We start from the raw sequence: 25150 nt of genomic DNA, 5'->3' as shown, positions 1-25150 counted from the left end.
TATTATCTCCTTGAAGAATGACCAGCTCCAAGGCAAGGGCTTCCCTGAGGTTCTCGGATGAGGCGCTGGGTATGCTGGTTGAGGGGGTGAGAGCTAGCAGGGAGGTGCTCTTCCCCTCATCTGGGAGGAAGAGGCCTCCCAAAGAAACCAAGGCTGTGGGTCTAGTTGGCAAGGGATATAACCTCCAGATCTGTGTGCAGATTGGGTGATTGTTTCTGTTTATTGATGAAATGCCATCCCTGTGGGAATGTATTAAAATTAGGTGATGGCAAACTGTTGGCGTGATCGCATCTGTTATTTTGGTGTAGGCAGCTCCACATTGCGTGCTCCGCGACACTTGCGTGGTCAGGTTGTTGGTCAGAGTGAATGGAGGCCAGAGAGTCATTTCCATTGTCTATCATGTGTTAAGAAGGAGCCAAGCTCGTGCGCCACAATGGGCACCCTATGCAAATCTGGCCAGGATGAGTGCATTCCTTGCACGACGTGCTTCCAAACGTTGGTGCTTTCTGCCCTGTGGAGCATCAGGTGGATGAGCAGGAGGTTGAGGCTCTTGCTGCTGAGCTGCCTGGTTCTGCTGCTCCGAATCCGAGGTCCATGGTGAAAGGAAATAAATGGTTCCCATGCTGCTGGCAGATACCTCCGTTGGGGAAGCGCTCAGTCCAAGCGGGGAGAGGGTCTTCCAAGGTGGTCCCACAGTTGAGAGATAGAAGCTGCAGCACCTCTGACTTCAGTAGGCCTGCTAAAAGTGCTGAAAGGCCTTTGGAACAAAAGTTCTACCACCTGCAACTGCTCCCTGATGAAAGCTCCGTTTTAATGCTGCAGCTGCAACTGTGAGGAGGCCACCCACTTGTCAACACATCAGGATTAGCTGGCGTGGTTTAGGAGGGTTGTGCAACACGCTGAATATGTGGTAAAATAACGAAGGCCTGTCAAAATAGGATTATAGAGGCCCTTAACTACTACAGGTAGACTACCCTTTATCCGAACTTCCGAAAACCGAAACCCTCTTAAAAACCGAAGGTTTTTTCGTTCAGCGTAAGTCGTGCGCACGACTTACGCTGAACGAAAAAACTTTCGGTTTTTAGAGGGTTCCGGTTTTGGAAGTTCGGATAAAGGGTAAGTCGTGCGCGCGGACCCCGGACCCCCGCCGACCCACCATCCGAAATTCTCCGAAAACCGAAACACGGCTGGTCCCGAGGTTTTCGGATAAAGGATAGTCTACCTGTATTTAAGGGTCTTGACTAACTCTCCCGACTGATGGAGGCGGGACCGAATCGCACCCATCAAACCCGCCTCCGGCAAAATTGCGCAGAGGTAGGTTGGAGGCGGGTTTCGAACCCGCCCTCAGTTTTTGCCATTTTGCCAACTGTCCTGCCCCCAAACCCACCACCTCTGGGCTGGGAAAATCGCCCCCAGGGAGTCTTCAGACTGCCCTGTTAATATTCATGCTTTGTCTGATGCTGAAGTCTGCTTCTGGTCAATTGAATATTCTAAGGGTATCCAGAGTGTAGAGTGAAATTCATGAGCCTATCCAATTTTACATCTTTAAAATTGATGGACAGAAAATTGGGCGGGCTTTGTTAGGGACGTGCACTCCTCCCCACTCACTCCTCTTGTATTTGCTGTGCCCAGGCGATCCAATAGCCCCAGGTGCACAAATAGGATAATCTGCCTCTAAATCTAGTTGTATTTTTCTTCATCATTTGTCACCCTGACTTCCTGTTTTGAGATTGTGGCAAACTTGGAGCTTTTGCTTACTATCCCCTCATCCACGTTATTCATGTATGTTTTTTTAAAAAATAGCAAGGTTCCCAAGAGAGACTCTAATTATAGTGTGTTTCCTGATTATAAGCCAGTTTTCTGTCCAATGCCATGAATTACCTCATTACATGGCTTCTTGGCCATTAGTCACCTGCAGGAATTAGTCAAGAAACTTAACTTCTGCTGTCTACTGTGTCACAATTATTTTGAAAGGGCTCCTAAGGAATGGTTAAACATAATCTCTCTTTCCTGAATCTATGCTGACTGCCTCTTGAGATATTGGTCCAGTGTTCACCCAGTAGATCTACCCAGGTCGCTTCAGAGACGTTCCCCAGAACAGATGTTAACTTTACTGTTTTCAGGTATCTTGTCGCCCTTTTTTAAAGTAATAGGCACTTTCTAATTCTCAGGAACTTCTATAGAATTTTGGCTCATCTGCTGCTGAAACCCGCATCCATGCTTTTGTTACCTCTAGACTTGACTATTCCAACGCACTGCTGGCTGGCCTCCCATCTGCCAGCTTCCGTAAACTTGAGGTCATTCAAAACTCTGCCGCCCATGTCCTAACTCACACCAAGTCCAGTTCACCCATCACCCCTATACTTGTGGATCCACATTGGCTTCCGGTTAAGCAATGCTTCGATTTTAAAATCCTCCTCATTGTTTTCAAACCCCTCCATGGCCTCGCCCCGCCCCGCCCTATCTCTGTAACCTCCTCCAGTCCTACAACCCTCCGAGATATCTGTGCTCCTCCAGTTCTGGCCACTTGTGCATCCCCGATTTTAATTGCTCTACCATCGGCGGCTGTGCCTTCGGCAGCCAAGTCCCTAAGCTCTGGAATTCCCTCCCTAAACCTTCCCGCCCCTCGACCTCTCTTTCCTCCTTTTAAGATGCTCCTTAAAACCTACCTCTTTGACCATCTGCCCATATTTCTCCTTATGTGGCTCGGCTTCAAATTGTGTTTGATAACACTCCTGTGAAGCACCTTGGGACGTTTTAGTAGGTTAAAGGCGCTATATCAATACAAGTTGTTGTTTAATGACACCATTTATGCCCCTGGATTCCAGCTTCCCATAGTCATCTTTTAAGTGAATTGATGCTTTTGTCTATTTATTCTTTCTGTCTGTATCTATTTATTTATTAATCAGATCTTTCATGGTGTTGCATACTGAGTCAGGTGGTATGCTGTTTTATTACAATAGGGGTGTAATCAACGGAGTGCAATGAAGAAAGTGTGACACCTAATGGGAAGTGCACACTGCATGAGACATTTAATATATATGAAAGTATGAAAACCTATTGTTGCCTGAAATATTCTCAACAGTCTTGCAACCAGTGTTTCTCTTTCTATTATGGACCTGAAAGGTGCTATTTAAATTTTCTTTCTTTCTTTCTTTCTCTTTTTCCGCCTCATTTATTTTCTTATCTCCTTTTATTTTCTTCTACTGAATTTTCCTGCCTGCTTGAATCCTTAAAGCCAAATAAAAAGAAAAGGCAGGAAATCTATAATTGTCTTATTAATTGACTGACATTGGGTAACCAACCCTGCTCAGTAGGGTTGATTGCCTAACTATATGGTGCAGCTATCTGGAGTTCTTGCATACATACCAAGCTTACATTGTTGAGAAATGTTGAGTGTTCTTTAGGGGTCCTTTTTCTACTGTAATGGAGGGAAGCGTGTTTCCTCTTCGGGAGTAGGAGTTTGTGACTCAACTCCTCGCCCTGACTTAGCAAAAAGTGGATATCGGTCTGTTGACTTTTCATGATTTCAGCATCTATTAAGATCCGAGCACAACTGGAGAAGACCCAGTTTCTAATAAGGCTTGTTGTAAATCATTTTTTAGCTTTCCTTTAAATTATTAAAATGAAAGTGTTTAATCCAATGAGTTATCGGCATAGACATTTACTGTTTGGATAGTCATATTTCAACCTTTTCCAAAGGGACATCGCCAGCCCTGTTGTGTCTAATGAGAAATGTTTAGTATGTCCCCATGACAACAGCTGTCCGTCTTGGCTTCCACTAATCAGACACAGTAGGCAAGACTAAGAGTTCTACTGAGCTTCAAGAGACTTGCTGATTATTTTTCGATTCTTTCCAGATCCGTGAAGAAACAAATACAAAGATTGATTTGCCGGCAGAAAACAGCAACTCTGAGATGATCGTTATTACAGGAAAGAAAGCCAACTGTGAAGTAGCTCGCACTAGAATCCTGGCCATCCAGAAGGAACTGGTATGAACCGCTTTCAGCTCTTCAGCAGTTCAGTTCTTTTCGTGAGAGGAGATTCAACACTATTTTTATCTGTAAGGGAGAATCTAGTGATTTCCCCCTCCCCCCTGTCCATCACTTCTTCCCCCCCCACCCCGTCCATCACTCTATACAGCCAGGTATTTAGACTCTGTGCAACCCCTGAAGAGAAGTTCCAAGGCTAGTCCAAGAGCAACATTCCTGCTACTTGCCTGTAATCTTTAGCCATTCTGAGAGCAAAATAAATGTATATAAATTTAGAGGAGGTGGGGGAGTTTGTTGAAAGGGTTGAGGACAGGTGGAATTACCACCTTCAGTCCCAACATTTTGAGAGCAGGGCCCAATTTTAGTACTGTTTAGTTAATTGAAGCAGAGGATTAGTGTTCCCACACTCACCACTCATGATTTTCCTCTGGAAAATTGCAACTGTTTATCTGGGATGTTGAGGGGGAGGAGCTGAGTTGAGATGAGGCATTGTGCTGCTTCCCCTGTGGAGAAAAACATTGAGAGCAAGCTACGTGGGAGCTGCTCCTTTGTGTCTTATAGTAGACAGTCACAGAGCTGTATTGTCTACGGGGTTGGGGACGCCTGCTCTGTTGGCGAGTGGCACTGAGAACTGCTCATCTGTCCGTAGCATCTGTGGGATAGAGGAATCTGTGATGTTTCCCTTTCTCCCCCACCACAATCTCCGGCTGAAACCAGCTGTGCAAAGACTCCATTGGTTTTGAAAGATCAACTGCTCCATTATGTTAGAGGAGGAAAGGGCTCCCAAATATTCCGGGAGAGACTGGATGGCAAATGAGTTTTCACCTCTGGCACAAATTTTAAATCCAGCCTGGACTGATGAGTGTTGATGCTTACACTGGATGAGTGAAATCCATTCCCCAACATTAACCTTTACAATGAGTATAAGAATTTGCCCCAAGGGAATTTTTCATGAATGTTAGCTAAAAAGCAAAAAAGGGGCAATCACACTGCTGGGAGTGTACTATAGACCCCCAAACAGCCAGGGAGATAGAAGAGCAAATGTGTAGGCAAAATAGGGCAGTAATAGTAGGGGATTTCAACTTCCTTAATATTAACTGGGATAAAATTAGTGTGAAAGGTATAGAGAGAGCAGAATTCTTAAAATGCATTCAGGAGAACTTTTTAGCCAGTACGTAGCAAGCCAAACAAGAGAGGGGGCGGTTCTGGACCTAGTTTTAGGGAATGAAGCTGGCCAGGTGGAAAGGGTATGGAGAGCATATTGGTGGTAGTGATCATAATTCAGTTAGATTTAGCGTAGTTTTTTAAAATTTGTTTATGGGATCAGGACGTCGCTGGCAATGCCAGCATTTATTGCCCATCCCTAGATGCCCTTGAGAAGGTGGTAGTGAGCCGCCGCCGTCCATGTGGTGATGGTACTCCCGCAGTGCTGTTTGGTAGGGAGTTCCAGGATTTTGACCCAGCAACGATGAAGGATCGGCGATATACTTCTAAGTCAGGATGGTGTGTGACTTGGCGGGGAACTTGGAGGTGGTGGTGTTCCCATGCGCCTGCTGCCCTTGTCCTTCTAGGTGGAAGAGGTCGCTGGTTTGGGAGGTGCTGCCAAAGGAGCCTTGGCGAGTTGCTGCAGTGCATCTTGTAGATGGTACACACTGCAGCCACGGTATGCCTGTGGTGGAGGGAGTGAATGTTTAAGGTGGTGGATGGGGTGCCAATCGAGCGGGCAGCTTTGTCCTGGATGGTGTCAAGCTTCTTGAGTGTTGTTGGAGCTGCACTAATCCAGGCAGGTGGAGAGTATTCCATCACACTCCTTGTGCCTTGTAGATGGTGGAAAGGCTTTGGGGAGTAAGGAGGTGGGACACTCGTTGCAGAATACCTAGCCTCTGACCTGCTCTTGTTGCCACAGTATTTATGTGGCTGGTCCAGTTAAGTTTTTCGTCAATGGTGACCCCAGGATGTTAATAGTGGGGGATTCGGCGATGGTAATGCCATTGAATGTCAAGGGGAGGTGGTTAGACTTTTGCTTGTTGGAGATAGTCATTGCCTGGCACTTCTGTGGCGCGAATGTTACCTGTCACTTATCAGCCCAAGCCCGAATGTCGTCCAGGTCTTGTTGCATGCGGGCATGGACTGCTTCATTATCTGTGGAGTTGTGAATGGCGCTGAACACTGTGCAGTCATCAGCGAACACCCCCATTTCTGAACTTATGTTGGAGGGAAGTTGTATACAGACCCCCAAACAGTAATGCCGAGGTTGGGGATGGCATTAAACGGGAAATTAGAGATGCATGCAATAAGGGCACAGCAGTTATCATGGGTGACTTTAATCTACATATATATTGGGCTAACCAAATTAGTAACAATACTGTGGAGGAGGAATTCCTGGAGTGTTTACGGGATGGTTTCCTGGACCAATGTCGAGGAACCAACCAGAGATCAGGCCATCTTAGACTGGGTATTATGTAATGAGAAAGGATTAATTAGCAATCTTGTTGTACGAGGCCCCTTGGGTCAGAGCGATCATAATATGATAGAATTCTTCATTAAGATGGAGAATGAAGTAGTCGACTCAGAGACTAGGGTCCTGAATTTAAATAAAGGAAACTACGATGGTCTGAGGCGCGAGTTGGGTGGGATTGATTGGGGAATGTCACTCAAAGGGTTGACGGTGGATAGGCAATGGCAAACATTCAAAGACCGAATGGATGAACTACAGAAGTTGTTCATCCCAGTTTGGCATAAAAATAAAACAAAAAACGTGACTCAACCGTGGCTAACAAGGGAAATTAGGGATAGCATAAGATCCAAGGAGAGGACATATAAATTGGCCAGAAAAAGCAATAATCCTGAGGATTGGGAGCAGTTTAGGATTCAACAAAGGAGGACAAAGGGATTAATTAAGAAAGGGAAAATAGAATATGAGAGTAAGCTTTCAGGGAACATAAAAACTGACTGTAAAAGCTTTTATCGATATGTGAAGAGAAAAAGATTGGTGAAGTCAAGAGTAGGTCCCTTGCAGTCAGAATCGGGGGAAGTTATAATGGGGAGCAAAGAAATGGCAGACCAACTAAATACATATTTTGGTTCTGCCTTCACAAAGGAGGACACAAATAACCTCCCAGAAATACCGCGGAACATAGGGTCTGATGAAAGGGTGGAACTGAAAGAAATCAGTATTTGTAGGGAAATGGTGTTAGGAAAATTGATGGGACTGAAGGCCGATAAATCCCCAGGGCCTGATAATCTACATCCCAGGGTACTTAAGGAAGTGGCCCTAGAAATAGTAGATGCATTGCTGGTCATCTTCCAGAACTCAATAGACTCTGGAACAGTACCCATGGATTGGAGGGTAGCTAATGTTACCCAACTATTCAAAAAAGGTGGCAGAGAAAAAGCGGGGAATTATAGACCGGTAAGCCTGACATCGGTAGTGGGGAAAATGCTAGAGTCCATTATAAAAGATGTAATAGAGCACTTGGAAAGCAGTGACAGGATCGGACAAAGTCAACATGGATTTACAAAAGGTAAATCATGCTTGACTAATCTACTGGAATTTTTTGAGGATGTAACTGGTAAAATAGATAAGGGAGAACCAGTGGATGTGGTGTATTTGGACTTTCAGAAGGCTTTCGATAAGGTCCCGCATAAGAGGTTAGCATGCAAAATTAAGGCACATGGGATTGGGGGCAAGGTATTGACTTGGATAGAGAACTGGTTGGCGGACAGAAAGGAAACAGTTGGAATAAACGGGTCGTTTTCCGAGTGGCAGGCAGTGACTAGTGGGGTACCGCAAGGATCGGTCCTAGGACCCCAGCTGTTCACAATATATATTAATGATCTGGACGAGGGAATTGGATGTAATATCTCCAAATTTGCAGACGACACAAAGCTGGGTGGGAGGGTATGCTGTGAGGAGGATGTCGTGAAACTCCAGTATGATTTGGACAGGTTGGGTGATTGGGCAGAAACCTGGGAAATGCACAATAATGTGGATAAATGTGAGGTTATCCACTTTGGTGGCAAAAACAGGAAGGCAGATTATTATTTGAATGGCAATAGATTGGGAGAATGGGAAGTGCAAAGAGACCTGGGTGTTCTTGTGCACCAGTCGCTGAAGGTAAGCATGCAGGTGCAGCAGGCGGTTAAGAAGACAAATGGTATGTTGGCCTTCGTAGCAAGAGGGTTCGAGTACAAGAACAGGGATGTCTTGCTGCAGTTGTACAGGGCCTTGGTGAGACCACACCTTGAGTATTGTGTGCGGTTTTGGTCGCCTTACCTGAGGAAGGACGTTCTTGCCATGGAGGGAGTGCAGCGAAGATTCACCAGGCTGATACCTGGGATGGCAGGAATGACGTCCGAGGAGAGATTGTGTCAATTGGGCTTATACTCACTGGAGTTTAGAAGATTGAGAGGGGATCTCATCAAAACCTATAAAATTCTGTCAGGTCTGGACAGACTAGATGCAGAAAGGATGTTTCTGATGGCTGGGGAGTCCAGAACCAGGGGTCATAGTCTAAGGATAAGGGGTAAGCCATTTAGGACTGAAATGAGGAGGAATTTCTTCACCCAGAGAGTGGTGAACCTGTGGAATTCTCTGCCACAGAGGGCGGTGGAGGCCAGTTCATTAAATATATTCAAGAAAGAGTTGGATATATTTCTTGAGGCTAAAGAGATCAAGGGATATGGGGAGAAGGCAGGGACAGGGTACTGAATTTGGATGATCAGCCATGATCTCATTGAATGGCGGAGCAGGCTCAAAGGGCCGAATGGCCTACTCCTGCTCCTATCTTCTATGTTTCTGTAGTTTCCTGGACCAATATGTCGAGGAGCCAACTAGAGATCAGGCCATCTTAGACTGGGTATTACGTTATGAGAAAGGATTGATTAGCAATCTTGTGCGAGGCTCCTTTGGGTGGAGCGATCATAATATGATAGAATTCTTCATTAAGATGGAGAGTGAAGTAGTTGATTGAGACTAGGGTCCTGAATTTATATAAAGGAAACTACGATGGTATGAGGCACGAGTTGGCTAGGATGGATTGGGGAACGTTACTTAAAGGGTTGATGGTGGATCGGTAATGGCAAACATTTAAAGATCGCATGGATGAATTACAGAATTTGTTCATCCCTGTCTGGCATAAAAATAAAACAAAAAAGGTGGTGCAACCGTGGCTAACAAGGGAAATTAGGGATAGCATAAGATCCAAGGAGAGAACATATAAATTGGCCAGCAAAAGCAGCAAACCTGAGGATTTGGGAGCAGTTTGGGATTCAGCAAAGGAGGACAAAAGGATTAATTATGAGGGGGAAAATAGAGTATGAGAGTAAGCTTGCAGGGAACATAAAAACTGACTGTAAAAGCTTCTATAGATATGTGAAGAGAAGGATTGGTGAAGTCAAGCATAGGTCCCTTGCAGTCAGAATCTGGGGAATTTATAATGGGGAACAAAGAAATGGCTGACCAATTAAATACATACTTTGGTTCTGTCTTCACAAAGGAGGACACAAAAACCCCCCAGAGATGTTGGGGAACATAGGGTCTAATGAGAGGGAGGAACTGAATGAAATCAGTATTTGTAGGGAAATGGTGTTGGGGAAATTGACGGGATTGAAGGCCAATAAATCCCCAGGGCCTGATAATTACATCCTAGGGTACTTAAGGAAGTGGCCCTAGAAATAGTAGATGCATTGCTGGTCATCTTCCAAAATTCTATAGACTCTGGAACAGTTCCCATGGATTGGAGGGTAGCTAATGTAACCCCACTATTATAAAAAAGGTGGTAGAGAGAAAATGAGGAATTATAGACCGGTAAGCCTGACATCGGTAGTGGGGAAAATGCTAGAGTCCATTATAAAAGATGTAATAGCAGAGCACTTGGAAAACAGTGACAGGATCGGACAAAGTCGACATGGATTTACAAAAGGTAAATCGTGCTTGACTAATCTACTGGAATTTTTTGAGGATGTAACTGGTAGAATAGATGAGGGAGAAACAGTGGATGTGGTGTATTTGGACTTTCAGAAGGCTTTCGATAAGGTCCCGCATAAGAGATTAGCGTGCAAAGTTAAAGCACATGGGATTGGGGGTAAGGTACTGACTTGGATAGAGAACTGGTTGGCAGACAGGAAGCAAAGAGTTGGAATAAACGAGTCTTTTTCCTGAGTGGCAGGCAGTGACTAGTTGGGTACCGCAGGGATCGGTGCTAGGACCCCAGCTATTCGCAATATATATTAATGATCTAGACGAGGGAACTGGATGTAATATCTCCAAGTTTGCAGACGACACAAAGCTGGTTGGGCGTGTGCTGTGAGGAAGATGCAGAGAAACTCCAGTATGATTTGGACAGGTTGAGTGATTGGGCAGATGCAGTATAATGTGGTTAAATAGAAACATAGAAGATAGGAGCAGGAGTAGGCCATTCGGCCCCCCGAGCCTGCTCCGCCATTCAATGCGATCATGGCTAATCATCCAAATTCAGTACCTTGTCCCTGCTTTCTCCCCATATCCCTTGATCCCCTTAGCCTTAATAAGAAATATATATAATTCCTTCTTGAATATATTTAATGAATTGGCCTCAACTGTCTTCTGTGGTAGAGAATTCCATAGGTTCACCACTCTCTGGGTGAAGAAATTCCTCCTCCTCTCAGTCCTAAATGGCTTACCCGTTATCCTTAGACTGTGACCCCTGGTTCTGGACGCCCCCGCCATCGGGAACAGCCTTCCTGCATCTAGTCTGTCTAGTCCTGTTAGAATTTTATAAGGTTCAGTGAGATCCCCTCTCATTCTTCTAAACTCTAGCGAATATAAGCCTAATCGACCCAATCTCTTCATACGTCATTCCTGCCATCCCAGCTATCAGTCTGGTGAATCTTCGCTGCACTCCCTCCATGGCAAGAACATCCTTCCTCAGATAAGGCAACCAAAACTGCACACAATACTGAAGGTGTGGTCACACCAAGGCCCTGTACAACTGCAGCAAGACATCCTTGCTCCTGTATTCTAATCCTCTCGCTATGAAGGCCAGCATACCATTTGCTTTCTTAACCGCCTGCTGCACCTGCATGCATACCTTCAGTGACCGGTGCACAAGGACACCTAGGTCTCGTTGCACTTCCCCTTTTCCCAATCTATTGCCATTCAGGTAATAATCTGCCTTCCTGTTTTTGCCACCAAAGTGGATAACCTCGCATTTATCCACATTATACTACATCTGCCATGCATCTGCCCAATCGCCCAACCTGTCCAAATCATACTGGAGTTTCTCGGCATCCTCCTCACAACACACACGCCCACCCAGCTTTGTGTTGTCTGCAAACTTGGAGATATTACATCTAGTTCCCTCGTCTAGATCATTAATATATATTGTAAATAACTGGGGTTCCTAGCACCGATCCCTGCGGTACCCCACTAGTCACTGCCGGCCACTCGGAAAAAGACCCGTTTATTCCAACTCTTTGCTTCCTGTCTGCCAACCAGTTTTCTGTCTAAGTCAGTACCTTACCCCCATTGCAATGTGCTTTAACTTTGCACGCTAGTCTCTTATGCAGGACCTTCTGAAAGTCCAAATACACCACATCCACTGGTTCTCCCTTATCTATTCTACCAGTTACATCCTCAAAAAATTCCAGTAGATTAGTCAAGCATGATTTACCTTTTGTAAATCCATGTTGACTTTGTCCAATCCTGTCACTGTTTTCCAAGTGCTCTGCTATTACATCATTTATAATGGACTCTAGCATTTTCCCCACCACCGATGTCAGGCTTACCGCTCTATAATTCCCTGTTTTTTTTCTCTACCATCTTTTTTGAATGGTGGGGTTACATTATCTACCCCCCAATCCATGGGAACTGTTCCAGAGTCTATAGAATTTTGGAAGATGACCAGCAATGCATCTACTATTTCTAGGGCCACTTCCTTAAGTACCTTAGGATGCAGATTATCAGGCCCTGGGGATTTATCGGCCTACAAATACTGATTTCATTCAGTTCCTCCCTTTCATTAGACCCTATATTCCCTGACATCTCTGGGAGTTTATTTGTATCCTCCTTTTGTGAAGACAGAACCAAAGTATGTATTTAATTGGTCTGCCGTGTAATTGTTCCCCATTATAAATTCCCTTGATTCTGACTGCAAGGGACCTACGCTTGACTTCACCAATCTTTTTCTCTTCACATATCTATAGAAGCTTTTACAGTCAGTTTTTATGTTCCCTGAAAGCTTACTCTCATATTCTATTTTCCCTTTCTTAATTAATCCCTTTGTCCTCCTTTGCTGAATCCTAAACTCCCAATCCTCAGGTTTGCTGCTTTTTCTGGCCAATTTATATGTTCTCTCCTTGGATCTTATGCTATCCCTAATTTCCCTTGTTAGCCACGGTTGAGTCACCTTTTTTGTTTTATTTTTATTCCAAACAGGATGAACAAATTCTGTAGTTCATCCATGCGATCTTTAAATGTTTGCCATTGCCTATTCACCGTCAGCCCTTTAAGTAACATTCCCCAATCCATCCTAGCCAACTCGCGCCTCATACCATCGTAGTTTCCTTTATTTAAATTCAGTACCCAAGTCTCTGAATCAACTACTTCACTCCATCTTTTAATGAAGAATTCTATCATATTATGATCGCTCCTCCCCAAGGGGCCTCACACAACAAGATTGCTAATTAATGCTTTCTCATTACATAATATCCAGTCTAAGATAGCCGTATCTCTAGTTGGTCCCTCGACATATTGGTCCAGGAAACCATCCCGTATACACTCTAGGAATTTCTCTTCCACAGTATTGTTAGTAATTTGGTTAGACCAATCTATATGTAGATTAAAGTCACCCATGATAACTGCTGTGCCCTTATTGCACGCATCTCTAATTTCCCATTTAATGCCATCCCCAACCTCCGCATTACTGTTTGGGGGTCTGTATACAACTCCCACTAATGTTTTCTGCCCCTTGGTATTTCTCAGCTCTACCCATACAGATTCCACATCATCAGAGCTAATATCCTTCCTTACTATTGTGTTAATCTCCTCTTTAACCAGCAATGCTACCTTTTCCTTTTTGCCTGTCCTTCCTGAATATGAAATACCCCAGGATGTTGAATTCCCAGCCTTGGTCACCCTGGAGCCATGTCTCCGTAATCCCAATCATATCATATTTGTTTACATCTATTTGCGCAGCTAATTCATCCACCTTATTACGAATGCTCCTCTCATTAAGACACAAAGCCTTCAGCCTTGTTTTTTTAACACTCTTAGATCTTTTAGAATTATTGTTTACTGCGGCCATGTTTGATTTACACCCTTCATCTCTCTGACTTCCACTTTTGCTTTTTTCCTTCCTGTCTTTTGCTTCTATCCTTGCTTCCCTTTCCTCTGTCTCCCTGCACAGGTTCCCAACCCCCTGCCATTTTAGTTTAAACCCTCCCCCAGAGCACTAGCAAACACTCCCCCTAGGACATCGGTCCCAGTCCTGCCCAGGTGCAAACCGTCCAGTTTGTACTGGTCCCACCTCCCCCAGAACCGGTTCCAATGCCCCAGGAATTAGAATCCCTCCCCTTTGCACCATTCCTCTAGCCACGTATTCATCTGAAATATCCTTCTATTTCTAGTCTGACTCGCACGTGGCACTGGTAGCAATCCTGAGATTACTACCTTTTTGAGGTCCTATTTTTTAAATTTAACTCCTAACTCCCTGTATTCAGCTTTTAGGACCTCATCCCGTTTTTTACTTATCATTGGTACCTATATGCACCACGACAGCTGGCTGTTCACCCTCCCCCCTCCAGAATGCCCTGCAGCCGCTCGGAGACATCCTTGACCCTTGCACCAGGGAGGCAACATACCATCCTGGAGTCTCGTTTGCGGCTGCAGAAACGCCTATCTATTCCCCTTACAATAGAATCCCCTATCACTATAGCTCGCCTGCTCTTTTTCCTCCCATCCTGTGCAGCAGAACCACCCACGGTGCCAGGAAGTTGGCTGCTGCTGACTTCCCCCGATAAGCCATCCTCTCCAACAATATCCAAAGCGTTATATTTGTTTGAGAGGGGGGTGGCCACAGGGGACCCTTGCACTACCTGCCTGCGCCTACTAGTCTGCCTGGCAGTCACCTGTTCCCTTCCTGCCTGTGCAGCCTTTACCTGCGGTGTGACCAACTGATTAAACGTGATATCCACGACGTCCTCCGCATCGCGAATGCTCCAGTATGTATCCATTCGCAGCTCCAGCGCCGCAATGCGGTCTGCCAGTAGCTGCAGCTGGATGCACTTCCCGGACACAGGAAGTGTCCCTAATTTCCCACATAGTGCAGGAGGAGCATGCCACGGGGCCGGGCTTTGCTGCCATGACTTGCCCTTTAATTAATTTAAATTAAATCAATGCCACTAATTATACCATTAAATGATATATTCAAGGGCCCCTGTTTCCTAGCACTCCCCGCTACACAACAGAGACCTTAGAAACTATAACCACAAAATTAAGACCTGTTAAGTCTGTGAATTATTTAGTTAATTAAGACACAGACTAATGAGTAACAATAAAAACAGGTCTTTACTGGTTGGAGGTAGGGACTATACTGAATACAAGATTACTGCACAGTGCTTATATACCGGTGTGTTCACCCCCGGTATTACGTCTACAGCAGCCTGAGAAAGTAGTACATCTCTTAAGGTGGAACAGGCTTAAGCTCTCTTAAGGTGGAACAGGTTACATACACAACAAGACCGTCTAAACTTTATAAACTATGAACCTTAACTGTCAAACTATAGAGTAGTATAAATACTCACCTGGCCGTACTCACCCAATCAGCTGCTTCCTCCTGCCCGCGTCACATTTTGAATCGTGACGTGGCTCTGGAACGCCGCCGCCGGTCTGTGAGAGTGGTAATCCTCTGTTTTTAAAAAAAAAAAGCCCGCAAAAGCGAGTTTAAATACTCACTACTCACTGAACCTCCGCTCCCGACAATGGCCTGTGAAAAAACCCGCGAAAGTGAGTTTAAATACTCACTGAACCTCCGCTCTCACCGCTCCTGACACTGGCCTGTATGCTAAGTTATCCACTTTGGTGACAAAAACAGGAAGGCAGATTATTATCTGAACGGCAATAGATTGGGAGAAGGGGAGGTGCAACGAGACCTGGGTGTCCTTGTGCACCAGTCGCTGAAGGTAAGCATGCAGGCGCAGCAGGCGGTTAAGAAGGCAAAATGGTATGTTGGCCTTCATAGCGAGAGGATTCGAGTACAGGAGCAAGGATGTCTTGCTGCAGTTGTACAGGGCCTTGGTGAGACCACACCTTGAGTATTGTGTGCCGTTTTGGTCGCTTTATCTGAGGAAGGATGTTCTTGCCATGGAGGGAGTGCAGCGAAGATTCACCAGACTGATACCTGGGATGGCAGGAATGACGTATGAGGAGAGATTGGGTTGATTGGGCTTATATTCGCTGGAGTTTAGAAGAATGAGAGGGGATCTCATTGAAACTTATAAAATTCTAACAGGACTAGACAGACTAGATGCAGGAAGGTTGTTCCCGATGGCGGGGAGTCCAGAACCAGGGGTCACAGTCTAAGGATAAGGGGTAAGCCATTTAGGACAGAGATGAGGATTTTTTTCACCCAGAGAGTGGTGAACCTGTGGAATTCTCTACCACAGATGGTAGTTGAGGTCAATTCATTAAATATATTCAAGAAGGAGTTGGATATATTTCTTAATGCTAAAGGGATATGGGGAGAAAGCAGGGACAGGGTACTGAATTTGGATGATCAGTCATGATCTCATTAAATGGCGGAGCAGGCTTGAGGGGCCGAATGGCCTACTCCTGCTCCTATCTTCTATGTTTCTATGGAAGGTGATTGATGAAGCAGCTGAAGATGGTTGGGCCTAGGACACTGCCCCGAGGAACTCTTGCAGCGATGCCCTGGGACTGTGATGATTGACCTTCAACCACCACAACCATCTTCCTTTGTGCTAGGTATGACTCCATCCAATGGAGCGTTTTCCCCCTAATTCCCATTGACTTAAATTTTACTAGGGCTCCTTGATGCCAGACTCGGTCAAATGCTGCCTTGATGTCAAAGGCAGTCACTCTCACCTCACCTCTGGAATTCAGCTCCTTTGTCCATGTTTGGACCAAGGCTGTAATGAGGTCTGGAGCCGAGTGGTCTTGGCGGAAACCAAACTGGGCATCAGTAAGCAGGTTATTGATGAGTAAGTGCTGCTTGATGGCACTTTCCATCACTTTGCTGATGATTGAGAGTAAACTGATGGGGCGGTAATTGGCCAGGTTGGATTTGTCCTGCTATTTGTGGACAGGACATACCTGGGCAGTTTTCCACATTGTCGGATAGATGCCAGTGTTGTAGCTGTATTGGAACAGCTTGGCTAGAGGCGCGGCTAGTTCTGGAGCACAAGTCTTCAGCACGATAGCCGGGATATTGTCGGGGCCCATAGCCTTTGCTGTATCCAGTGCGCTCAGCTGTTTCTTGATATCCCGTGGAGTGAATCAAATTGGCTGAAGACTGGCTTCTGTGATGGTGGGGAGCTCTGGAGTAGGCCGATATGGATCATCCACTTGGCACTTCTGGCTGAAGTTGATTGCAAACGCTTCAGCCTTGTCTTTTGCACTCACGTGCTGGGCTCCATCATCATTGAGCCCCCCCCTGCCCCCGCCCCCGTTAGTTGTTTAATGGTCCACCACCATTCACGACTGGATGTGGCAGGACTTTGATCTGATCTGTTGATTGTGGGATCGCTTAGCATGCTGCTTCCACTTTTTAGCATGCATGTAATCTTGTGTTGCAGCTTCCCCAGGTTGGTACCTCATTTCTAAGTATGCCTGGTGCTGCTCCTGTGCACTCATTGTTGAACCAGGGTTGGTGGTAATGGTAGAGTGAGGGATATGCCGGGCCATGAGGTTACAGATTGTGGTGGAATACAATTCTGCTGCTGCTGATGGCCCACAGCGCCTCATGGATGCCCAGTTTTGAGCTGCTAAATCTATCCCATTTAGCACGGTGGTAGTGCCACACAACACGATGGAGGGTGTTCTCAGTGCAAAGACTGGACTTCGTCTCCACAATGACTGTGCGGTGGTCACTGCTACCAATGCTGTCATGGACAGATGCATCTGCGACAGGTAGATTGGTGAGGACGAGGTCAAGTAGGTTTTCCCTCGTGTTGGTTCTCTCACCCCCTGTCGCAGACCCAGACTGGCAGTTATTTCCTTCAGGACTTGGCCAGCAGTGGTGCTACCGAGCCACTCTGGGTGATGGACATTGAAGTCCCACACGTACATTCTGTGCCCTTGCTACTCTCCGTGCTTCTTCCAAGTGGTGTTCAACATGGAGGAGTACTGATTCATCAGCAGGTGGTAATCAGCAGGAGGTTTCCTTGCCCATGCTTGGCCTGAAGCCGTGAGACTTTGTGGGGTCCAGAGTTAATGTTGAGGACTCCCAGGGCCACTCCTTCCCGACTGGTGGGTCTGTCCTGCCAGTGGGAACGGGATGGTGATGGAGGAATTTGGAACATTGGCTGAAAGGTATGATTCTGTGCATATGACTGTCAGGCTGTTGCTTGACTAGTCTGTGGGACAGCTCTCCCAATTTGGCACAAGTCCCCAGATGCTGGTGAGGAGGATCTTGCAGGGTTGACTGGGTTGGGTATGTTGTTGCTGTGTCTATACCGAGTGGTCCGTTTGATTTCATTCTTATTATTTTGTTTCGTAGCAGTTAGTTACAACTGAGTGAGGGCAGTTAAGAGTCAACCACATTGCTGTGGGTCTGGAGTTACATATAGGCCAGACCAGGTAAAGACAGCCCATTTCCTTTCCCGAAGGGCATTAGTGAACCAATCTGATTACTAGCTTTTTATTCCAGATTTATTTAATTAACTGAATTTAAACTCCCCAGCTGCTGTGGTGGGATTTGAACTCACGTCTCTGGATCATTAGTCCAGGCCTCTGGATTATTAGCCTAGTGACATTACCACTACACTACCGTTCCCCTATGGGAAAGGACAAGGATAGACCAGGAATAAAAGTTCTCAATTGGGGAAAAGCTAATTTTATTAAGCTGAGATGTGATTTAGTTGAAGTGGACTGAGACAAAAATTTGAAGGTAAATCAATGTCAGAGCAGTGGGAGGTATTCAAGGAGGAGATGGTGAGGGTTCAGAGCAAGTATGTTCCCTTAAAGAAAAAGGGTGGGACTAACAAATCTAGAGCACCCTGGATGTCAAGGGGCACACAGGGAAGGATAAAGGAAAAAAAGGGAAGCTTATGACAGATACCGAGGGCTCAATACTGCAGAAATCCTAGAGGAGTATAGAAAGTGCAGGAGGGAAATTAAAAAGGAAATTAGGAATGCAAAGAGAGGGCATGAAAAAATATTGGCAAGTAAAATCAAGGAAATGCATTTATAAATACATTAAGAGCAAGAGGATAACTAAAGTAAGAATCTGGCCTATTCAAGACCATAAAGGTAACCTGTGTGTGGAGGCAGAAGACATGGGTATGGTGCTTAATGAATACTTTGCATCTGTTTTCACAAAAGAGAGGGACGATGCAGAAATTGCAATCTGGGAGGAGGAGTGTGAAATATTAGATGAAATAAACACAGTGAAAGAGGGAGTATTAAAGGATTTGGCATCTTTTGAAAGTGGATAAATCCCCAGGCCCGGATGAAATGTATCACAGACTGTTAAGAGAAGTAAGAGAGGAAATAGCAGAGGCTCTGATCATCATTTTCCAATCCTCTCTGGCTACAGGTGTGGTACTGGAGGACTGCTAATGTAGTACCGTTGTTTAAAAAGGGAGAAAGGGATAGACTGAGTAATTACAAGCCAGTCAGCCTATCCTTGGTGCTGGGAAAATTATTGGAAAAAATTCTGATACACAGGATAAATCTTCATGTAGAAAGACACAGATTAATCAGGGACAGGCAGCATGGATTTGTTAAGGGAAGGTCGTGTCTGACTAACTTGATTGGATTTTTTGAAGAGGTAACCAGGAGGGTCGATGAGGGTAGTGCGTTTGATGTAATCTGTATGGATTTTAGCAAGGCTTTTGATAAGGTCCCACATGGCAGACAGGTCACGAAAGTAAAAGCCCATAGGATCCAAGGCAAAGTGGCAAGTTGGATCCAAAATTGGCTGAGGCAGGAAACAAAGGGTAATGGTCGAAGGGTGTTTTTGTGACTGGAAGGCTGTTTCCAGTGGGGTTCCGCAGGGTCAGTACTGGGTCCTTTGCTTTTTGTGGTATATATCAATGATTTGGACTTGAATGTAGGAAGTATGATGAAGAAGCTTGCAGATGATACAAAAATTGGCCGTGTGGTTGATAATGAAGAAGGAAGCTGCAGACTGCAGGAAGATATCAATGGACTGGTTAGGTGGGCAGAACAGTGGCAAATGGAATTCAATCTGGAGAAGTGTGAGGTAATGCATTTGGGGAGGGCTAACAAGGCAAGGGAATACACAATGACCCAGTAATTCCGGGCACAGCGCGTGAGTACGGACGGGGTACTCACGCGTGTGCCCGGAGGAATTGCCGGTTTTCAGCATGCACAGCGCATGCGCTGAAAACCGGCATTTCCTGTCCTCTGTCCCAAGGGGTTAAGCGCGTGTGCAGTGAAATTCCTTTTTTTTTTCCCAGAGTTGCGCGTGTGTAAAGGCCTCCGGTCTTTACGCATTGAAAAACCACACGTAAGTACTTAGTTGTTCAGGTAAGTGGGCTTTTAGTACAATTGAGAATTTTTTTCCCCACAGGTTTGTTATTTTTAAAGAATTTACAGTAAGGTAAGTTTAGTTTTAGCCCCGATTTATAATTTTTTTTTTTTTTTTTTTTTTCAATTATTGTTTAAAATAGTTTTTCAGAGTTCTTTGTTGTTCATTTAAGTAGTGCAATGTTTTTTTAAATTTTCTTTCAGGTTTAAGTAGTGCTTTGGGGCCGGGAGTTTTCATGAGTTTGACAGCTCTTTCTGTCAAACTTATGAATGGCTGCACAGTGCTCACCTGATCCCAGCCGGCACATCGTACTAACTACACCGCTGGATCAGGTAAGCACATCGCGCCGACATCTGAACCGGGCCAGTGACAGGAAATGCAAGCAGGCCCGGGCTTCAGATGTCGGCGCTCAGGGTGAGTGCACATCGGGGGCTTGCATGCGCGGCAAGCACCCGATCCTAATTTCAGGGCCAATAAATAGTAGGACACTGAGTAGTGCAGAGGATCAGAGGGACCTTGGAGTGCATGTCCACAGATCCCTGAAGGTAGCAGGACAGGTAGATAAGGTGGTTAAGAAGGCATACGGGATACTTGACTTTATTAGCCGAGTAATAGAATATAAGAGCAGGGAGGTTATGCTTGAACTGTATAAAACACTAGTTAGGCCGCAGCTAGAGTACTGCGTGCAGTTCTGGTCACCACATTACAGGAAGGATGTGATTGCACTAGAGAGGGTGCAGAGGAGATTTACGAGGATGTTGCCTGGGCTGGGGAATTTTAGCTATGAGGAAAGATTAGATAGGTTGGGGTTGTTTCCTTTGGAACAGAGGATGCTGAGGGGAGACTTTATTAAGATGTATAAAATTACGAGGGGCATAGATAGAGTGGATAGGAAGGACCTATTTCCCTTAGCAGAGGGTTCAATAACCAGGGGGCATAGATTTAAAGTAATTGGTAGGGGGTTTACATAAGAACATAAGAAATAGGAGCAGGAGTAGGCCAATCGGCCCCTCGAGCCTGCTCCGCCATTCAATAAGATCATGGCTGACCTGATCCTAACCTCAAATCTACTTTCACTCTCTATCCCACCCGAACCCATGTGATCTCCCGGGAGAGTCGAAAAACCAGATAAAAAACCCAATGTGCCAATTTGGGAGAAAAAATCTGGGAAATTCCTCTCCGACCCATCTAGGCGATCGAATCTCGTCCAGGAGATCACTCTGTCCCTGTATTTCCTACAGTACTTACCTTCTGTAAGAGGTGATCTCCACCCCAGCCAGGAACAGGCCCAATTTACTCTTGAAGGACTCCTAGCTGGCAGCCTGTTCCTGAGGTCTCCACTAATCCCTGTGAATAGAACCATCTCCTGAAATCTAACACAGAATTAGAACACAAGAAGTAGGAGCAGGACCAGGCTACACGGCCCCTGGGCCCGCTCCGCCACCCACAGGGCCATGACCGATCTGAACCTAGCCTCATGTCCGATTTCCTGCCCGCTCCCCGTAACCCCTAATTCCCTTTACTTCTAGGAAACTGTCTATTTCTGTTTTAAATTTATTTAATGATGTAGCTTCCACAGCTCTCTGGGGCAGCATATTCCACAGACCTACCACCCTCCTGAGTGAAGAAGTTTCTCCTCATCTCAGTTTTGAAAGAGCAGCCCCTTATTCTAGGTTTATGCCCCCTAGTTCTAGTTTCACCCATCATTGGGAACATCTTCACCGCATCCACCCGATCAAGCCCCGTCACAATCGTATATGTTTCAATAAGATCGCCTCTCATTCTTCTGAACTCCAATGAGTAGAGTCCCAATCTACTCAACCTCTCCTCATATGTCCACCCCCTCATCCCCGGGATTAACCGAGTGAACCTTCTTTGTACTGCCTCGAGAGCAAGTATGTCTTTTCTTAAGTATGGACACCAAAACTGTATGCAGTATTCCAGGTGTGGTCTCACCAATACCTTGTACGACTGAAGCAATACCTCCCTATTTTTATATTCCATCCCCCTAGCAATAAAAGCCAACATTCCATTGGCCTTCTTGATCACCTGCTGCACCTGCATACTAACTGTACTGTCCTCCCTACGTGTATGTGTCTGTACGCAGTTAGACAGCCAGCCAAACTCCTTTCAATAACGACATGGGAGTCAGGATGTAGCGTCCAAGCTCCGGTGTTTAATAATGCCACACTTGCATGAGGTCAATGAAACAATACAAATCAGTTGCATTGGGTTGGAGTAAAACTGAGAAAGAAAAAAGAAAGAAATGCACCTTGTTACATACATGAGATATAACTAACCTCTAAACATGAATATGTAATGAAACCATTCAACTCACAGGCAATGCTTTTGAAGGCGTAACAATGTAAGATTACAGCGGATTAACTTGCAACACGCTCCATGCTGATGTGACCTCTTTGTTTGCTATCACGATACTACTTCCTATTGAGTGACCCTACTGGCCATTTCCATTTACTGCCACCTACTGGCGGCAACAAAACAAAACTCCTGCAATTATAAGGCAGAACACTAACTTTTTGTGTTTTGTGCACCAGGACCCCCAGATCCCTTTGTACTGCAGTACTTTCCAGTTTCTTGCCATTAAGATAATAACTCGCTCTATGATTTTTCTTGCCAAAGTGCATAACCTCACACTTTCCAGTATTATATTCCATCTGCCAAATCTCTGCCCACTTACTTAGCCTGTCTATGTCCCTTTGCAGGTTTTTTATGTCCTCCTCACTCACTACTTTCCCTCCCATCTTTGTATCATCTGCAAACTTTGATATGTTACACTCGGTCCCTTCCTCCAAATCGTTAATATAGATTGTAAAGAGTTGGGGTCCCAGCACTGACCCCTGCGGAACACTACTAGTTACTGATTGCCAGTCTGAGAATGAACCATTTATCCCAATCCTCCACCCATGCCAGAATATTACCCCCAATCCTGTGATTTTTTATCTTGAGCAATAATCTTTTGTGTGGCACCTTAGAGGGGATTTGAGGTGCAATTTTTTCCACCCAGAGGTTGATCGGGGCCTGGAACGCACTGCCTAAAAGGGTGGCAGAGGCAGAAACCCTCATCACATTTAAAAAGTACTTGGATATGCACTTGAAGTGCCGTAACCTACAAGGCTACGGACAAAGTGCTGGAAAGTGGGATTAGGGTGGATAGCTCTTTGTTGACTGGCACGGACAAGATGGACTTTCTGTGCTGTAAATTTCTATGATTCTATGTTAATGAGTTTGTTTTTTTTCCTCCAGGCAAACATCACAGAAGTTGAAGTTTGCATTCCCGCCAAACTCCACAATTCTCTGATTGGCGCGAAGGGCCGTTTTGTCCGCTCCATCATGGAGGAGTGCGGAGGGGTGCACATCCACTTCCCTACTGAGGGATCGGGCAGCGACACAGTCACCATCAGGGGCTCTACTGAAGAGGTCGACAAGGCCAAGAAACAGCTCCTTTACTTGGCTGAGGAAAAGGTACCTTTATGGTGTTTAGAGTGGGAAGGCTGCCGTACCAGATTGTACGTAGTTTATTTTAGAACATGCTCCAGTTGCCAATCTCGGGTGTGTTTAGAAGGGAGAGAGATTTTTGCAAAGAAATGTGGGTGAAGCACTCTAGGACATTAACGTGCTCCTTCCTGTAGGCATGAGGTGTCAGCCGTAGCTCAGTGGGTAGCACACTCTCACTTCTGAGTCAGAAGGTCGTAGGTTTAAATCCCACTCCAGAGACTTTAGCTCATAATCCAGGCTGACACTCCAGTGCAGTACTGCGGAAATGCCGTCTTTCAGATGAGATGTTAAACCAAGGTCCCGTCTTCACTCGGGTAGACGTAAACAATCCCATGGCACTATATCTCCCTGGTGTCTGGCTGATATTTATTTAACCCACAACCAACACCTAAAAACAGATGATCTGGTCATTCTCTCATTGCTGTTTGTGGAGCTTGCTGTGCGCAAATTGGCTGGCATGTTTCCTACATTACAACCGTGACTACACTTCAAAAATACTTAATTGGGTGTAAAGTGCTTTGGGATGTCCTGAAGCCGTGAAAGGCGCTGTATCAATACAAGTCATGGAATCATAGAATGGTTACACCATGGAAGAAGGCCATTCGGCCGTTGAGCCTGTGCCGGCTCTCTGCAAGAGCACCTCCTCTAGTCCCCCGCCCCCCCCCCCCCCCTCTTTCCCTGTAGCCTTGCACAAATTTTTTTTTTAGGTACTTATCGCATTCCCTTTTGAAAGCCGTGATTGAGTCTGCCTCCACCACCCTTTCAGGCAGTGCATTCCAGATCCTAACCACTTGCTGCGTAAAAAAGTTTTTTCTCATGTCGTCTTTGGTTCTTTTGCCAATCGCCTTAAATTAGTGTCCTCTGGTTCTCGACCCTTCTGCCAATGGGAACAGTTTCTATCTGCTCTGTCCAGACCCCTCATGATTTTGAACACCTATCAAATCTCTCAATCTTCTCTGCTCTAAGGAGAACAACCCCAGCTTCTCCAGTCTATCCACGTAACTGAAGTCCCTCATTCCTGGAATCATTCTTGTAAATCTTTTCTGCACCCTCTCTAAGGCCTTCACATCCTTCCTAAAGTGCAGTGCCCAGAATTGGACACAGTATTCCAGTTGAGGCCGAACCAGTGTTTTATAAAGGTTCATCATAATTTCCACACCTTTGTACTCTATATCTCTATTTATGAAGCCCAGGATCCCGTAAGCCTTTATAACTGCTTTCTCAACCTGCCCTGCCACCTTCAACGATTTGTGCACATATACCCCCAGGTCTCTCTGTTCATGCACCCCCTTTAGGGTTGTACCCTTTAGTTTATATTTCCTCTCTTCATTCTTTCTACCAAACTGTATCACTTCACACTTTTCTGCGTTAAATTTCATCTGCCACGTGTCCGCCCATTCCACCATCCTGTCTATGTCCTCTTGAAGTCTATCACTATCCTCCTCACTGTTCACTATACTTCCAAGTTTTGTGTCATCTGCAGATTTTGGAATTGTGCTCTGTACACCCACATCCAAGTCATTAATATATATCAAGCAAAGCAGTGGTCCTAGAACCGACCCCTGGGGAACACCACTGTATACTTTCCTCCAGTCTGAAAAACAACCGTTCACCGCTACTCTCTGGTTCTTGTCACTTAGCCAATAGTCTGTCTTTCTTTCATGAGTGAAGCAAAGACCTGATTCATGCCACTTGCCTACCATTGGCTTAGGAAGGACACAGGTCAACAAATAAATAATCCTAATTACACAAATATGGGACATCTGAAACAAATAACTGCTGACTTAATCTGGAAATACAAAACACAAGATACTTGAAATGCCATTTAAGTGTCTCCAGATAGCAAATGAGAAATTGCATTGATGTCTTGCACAGGCTAGACAGTTACCATTCCTAACCGCACCTCCCCCACTTAAGTAGCGACGAGTCCAA

The 25150-nt window shown here is 45.4% G+C and overlaps 1 protein-coding gene across 1 annotated transcript in view; it reads left to right on the top strand.

Moving 5' to 3' along the window:
* LOC147116093 (vigilin-like) overlaps window positions 1-25150 on the top strand; it is a 97136-nt gene that overhangs the window by 41045 nt on the left and 30941 nt on the right. The window contains exons 16-17 of the mRNA XM_085990815.1: window positions 3861-3992; window positions 22967-23185. Coding sequence (XP_085846941.1) covers window positions 3861-3992; window positions 22967-23185 — 351 coding nt within the window. The remainder of the gene's footprint in view (window positions 1-3860; window positions 3993-22966; window positions 23186-25150) is intronic.

The sequence above is a fragment of the Somniosus microcephalus genome, chromosome 6, assembly GCF_052327205.1.
Source record: "Somniosus microcephalus isolate GS21.2 chromosome 6, FLI_Smic_1.0, whole genome shotgun sequence".
NCBI classification, from domain to species: Eukaryota; Metazoa; Chordata; class Chondrichthyes; order Squaliformes; family Somniosidae; genus Somniosus; species Somniosus microcephalus.
Note: the sequence above shows the minus strand (reverse complement) of the source record. Positions and strands in the feature narration are given on the sequence as shown.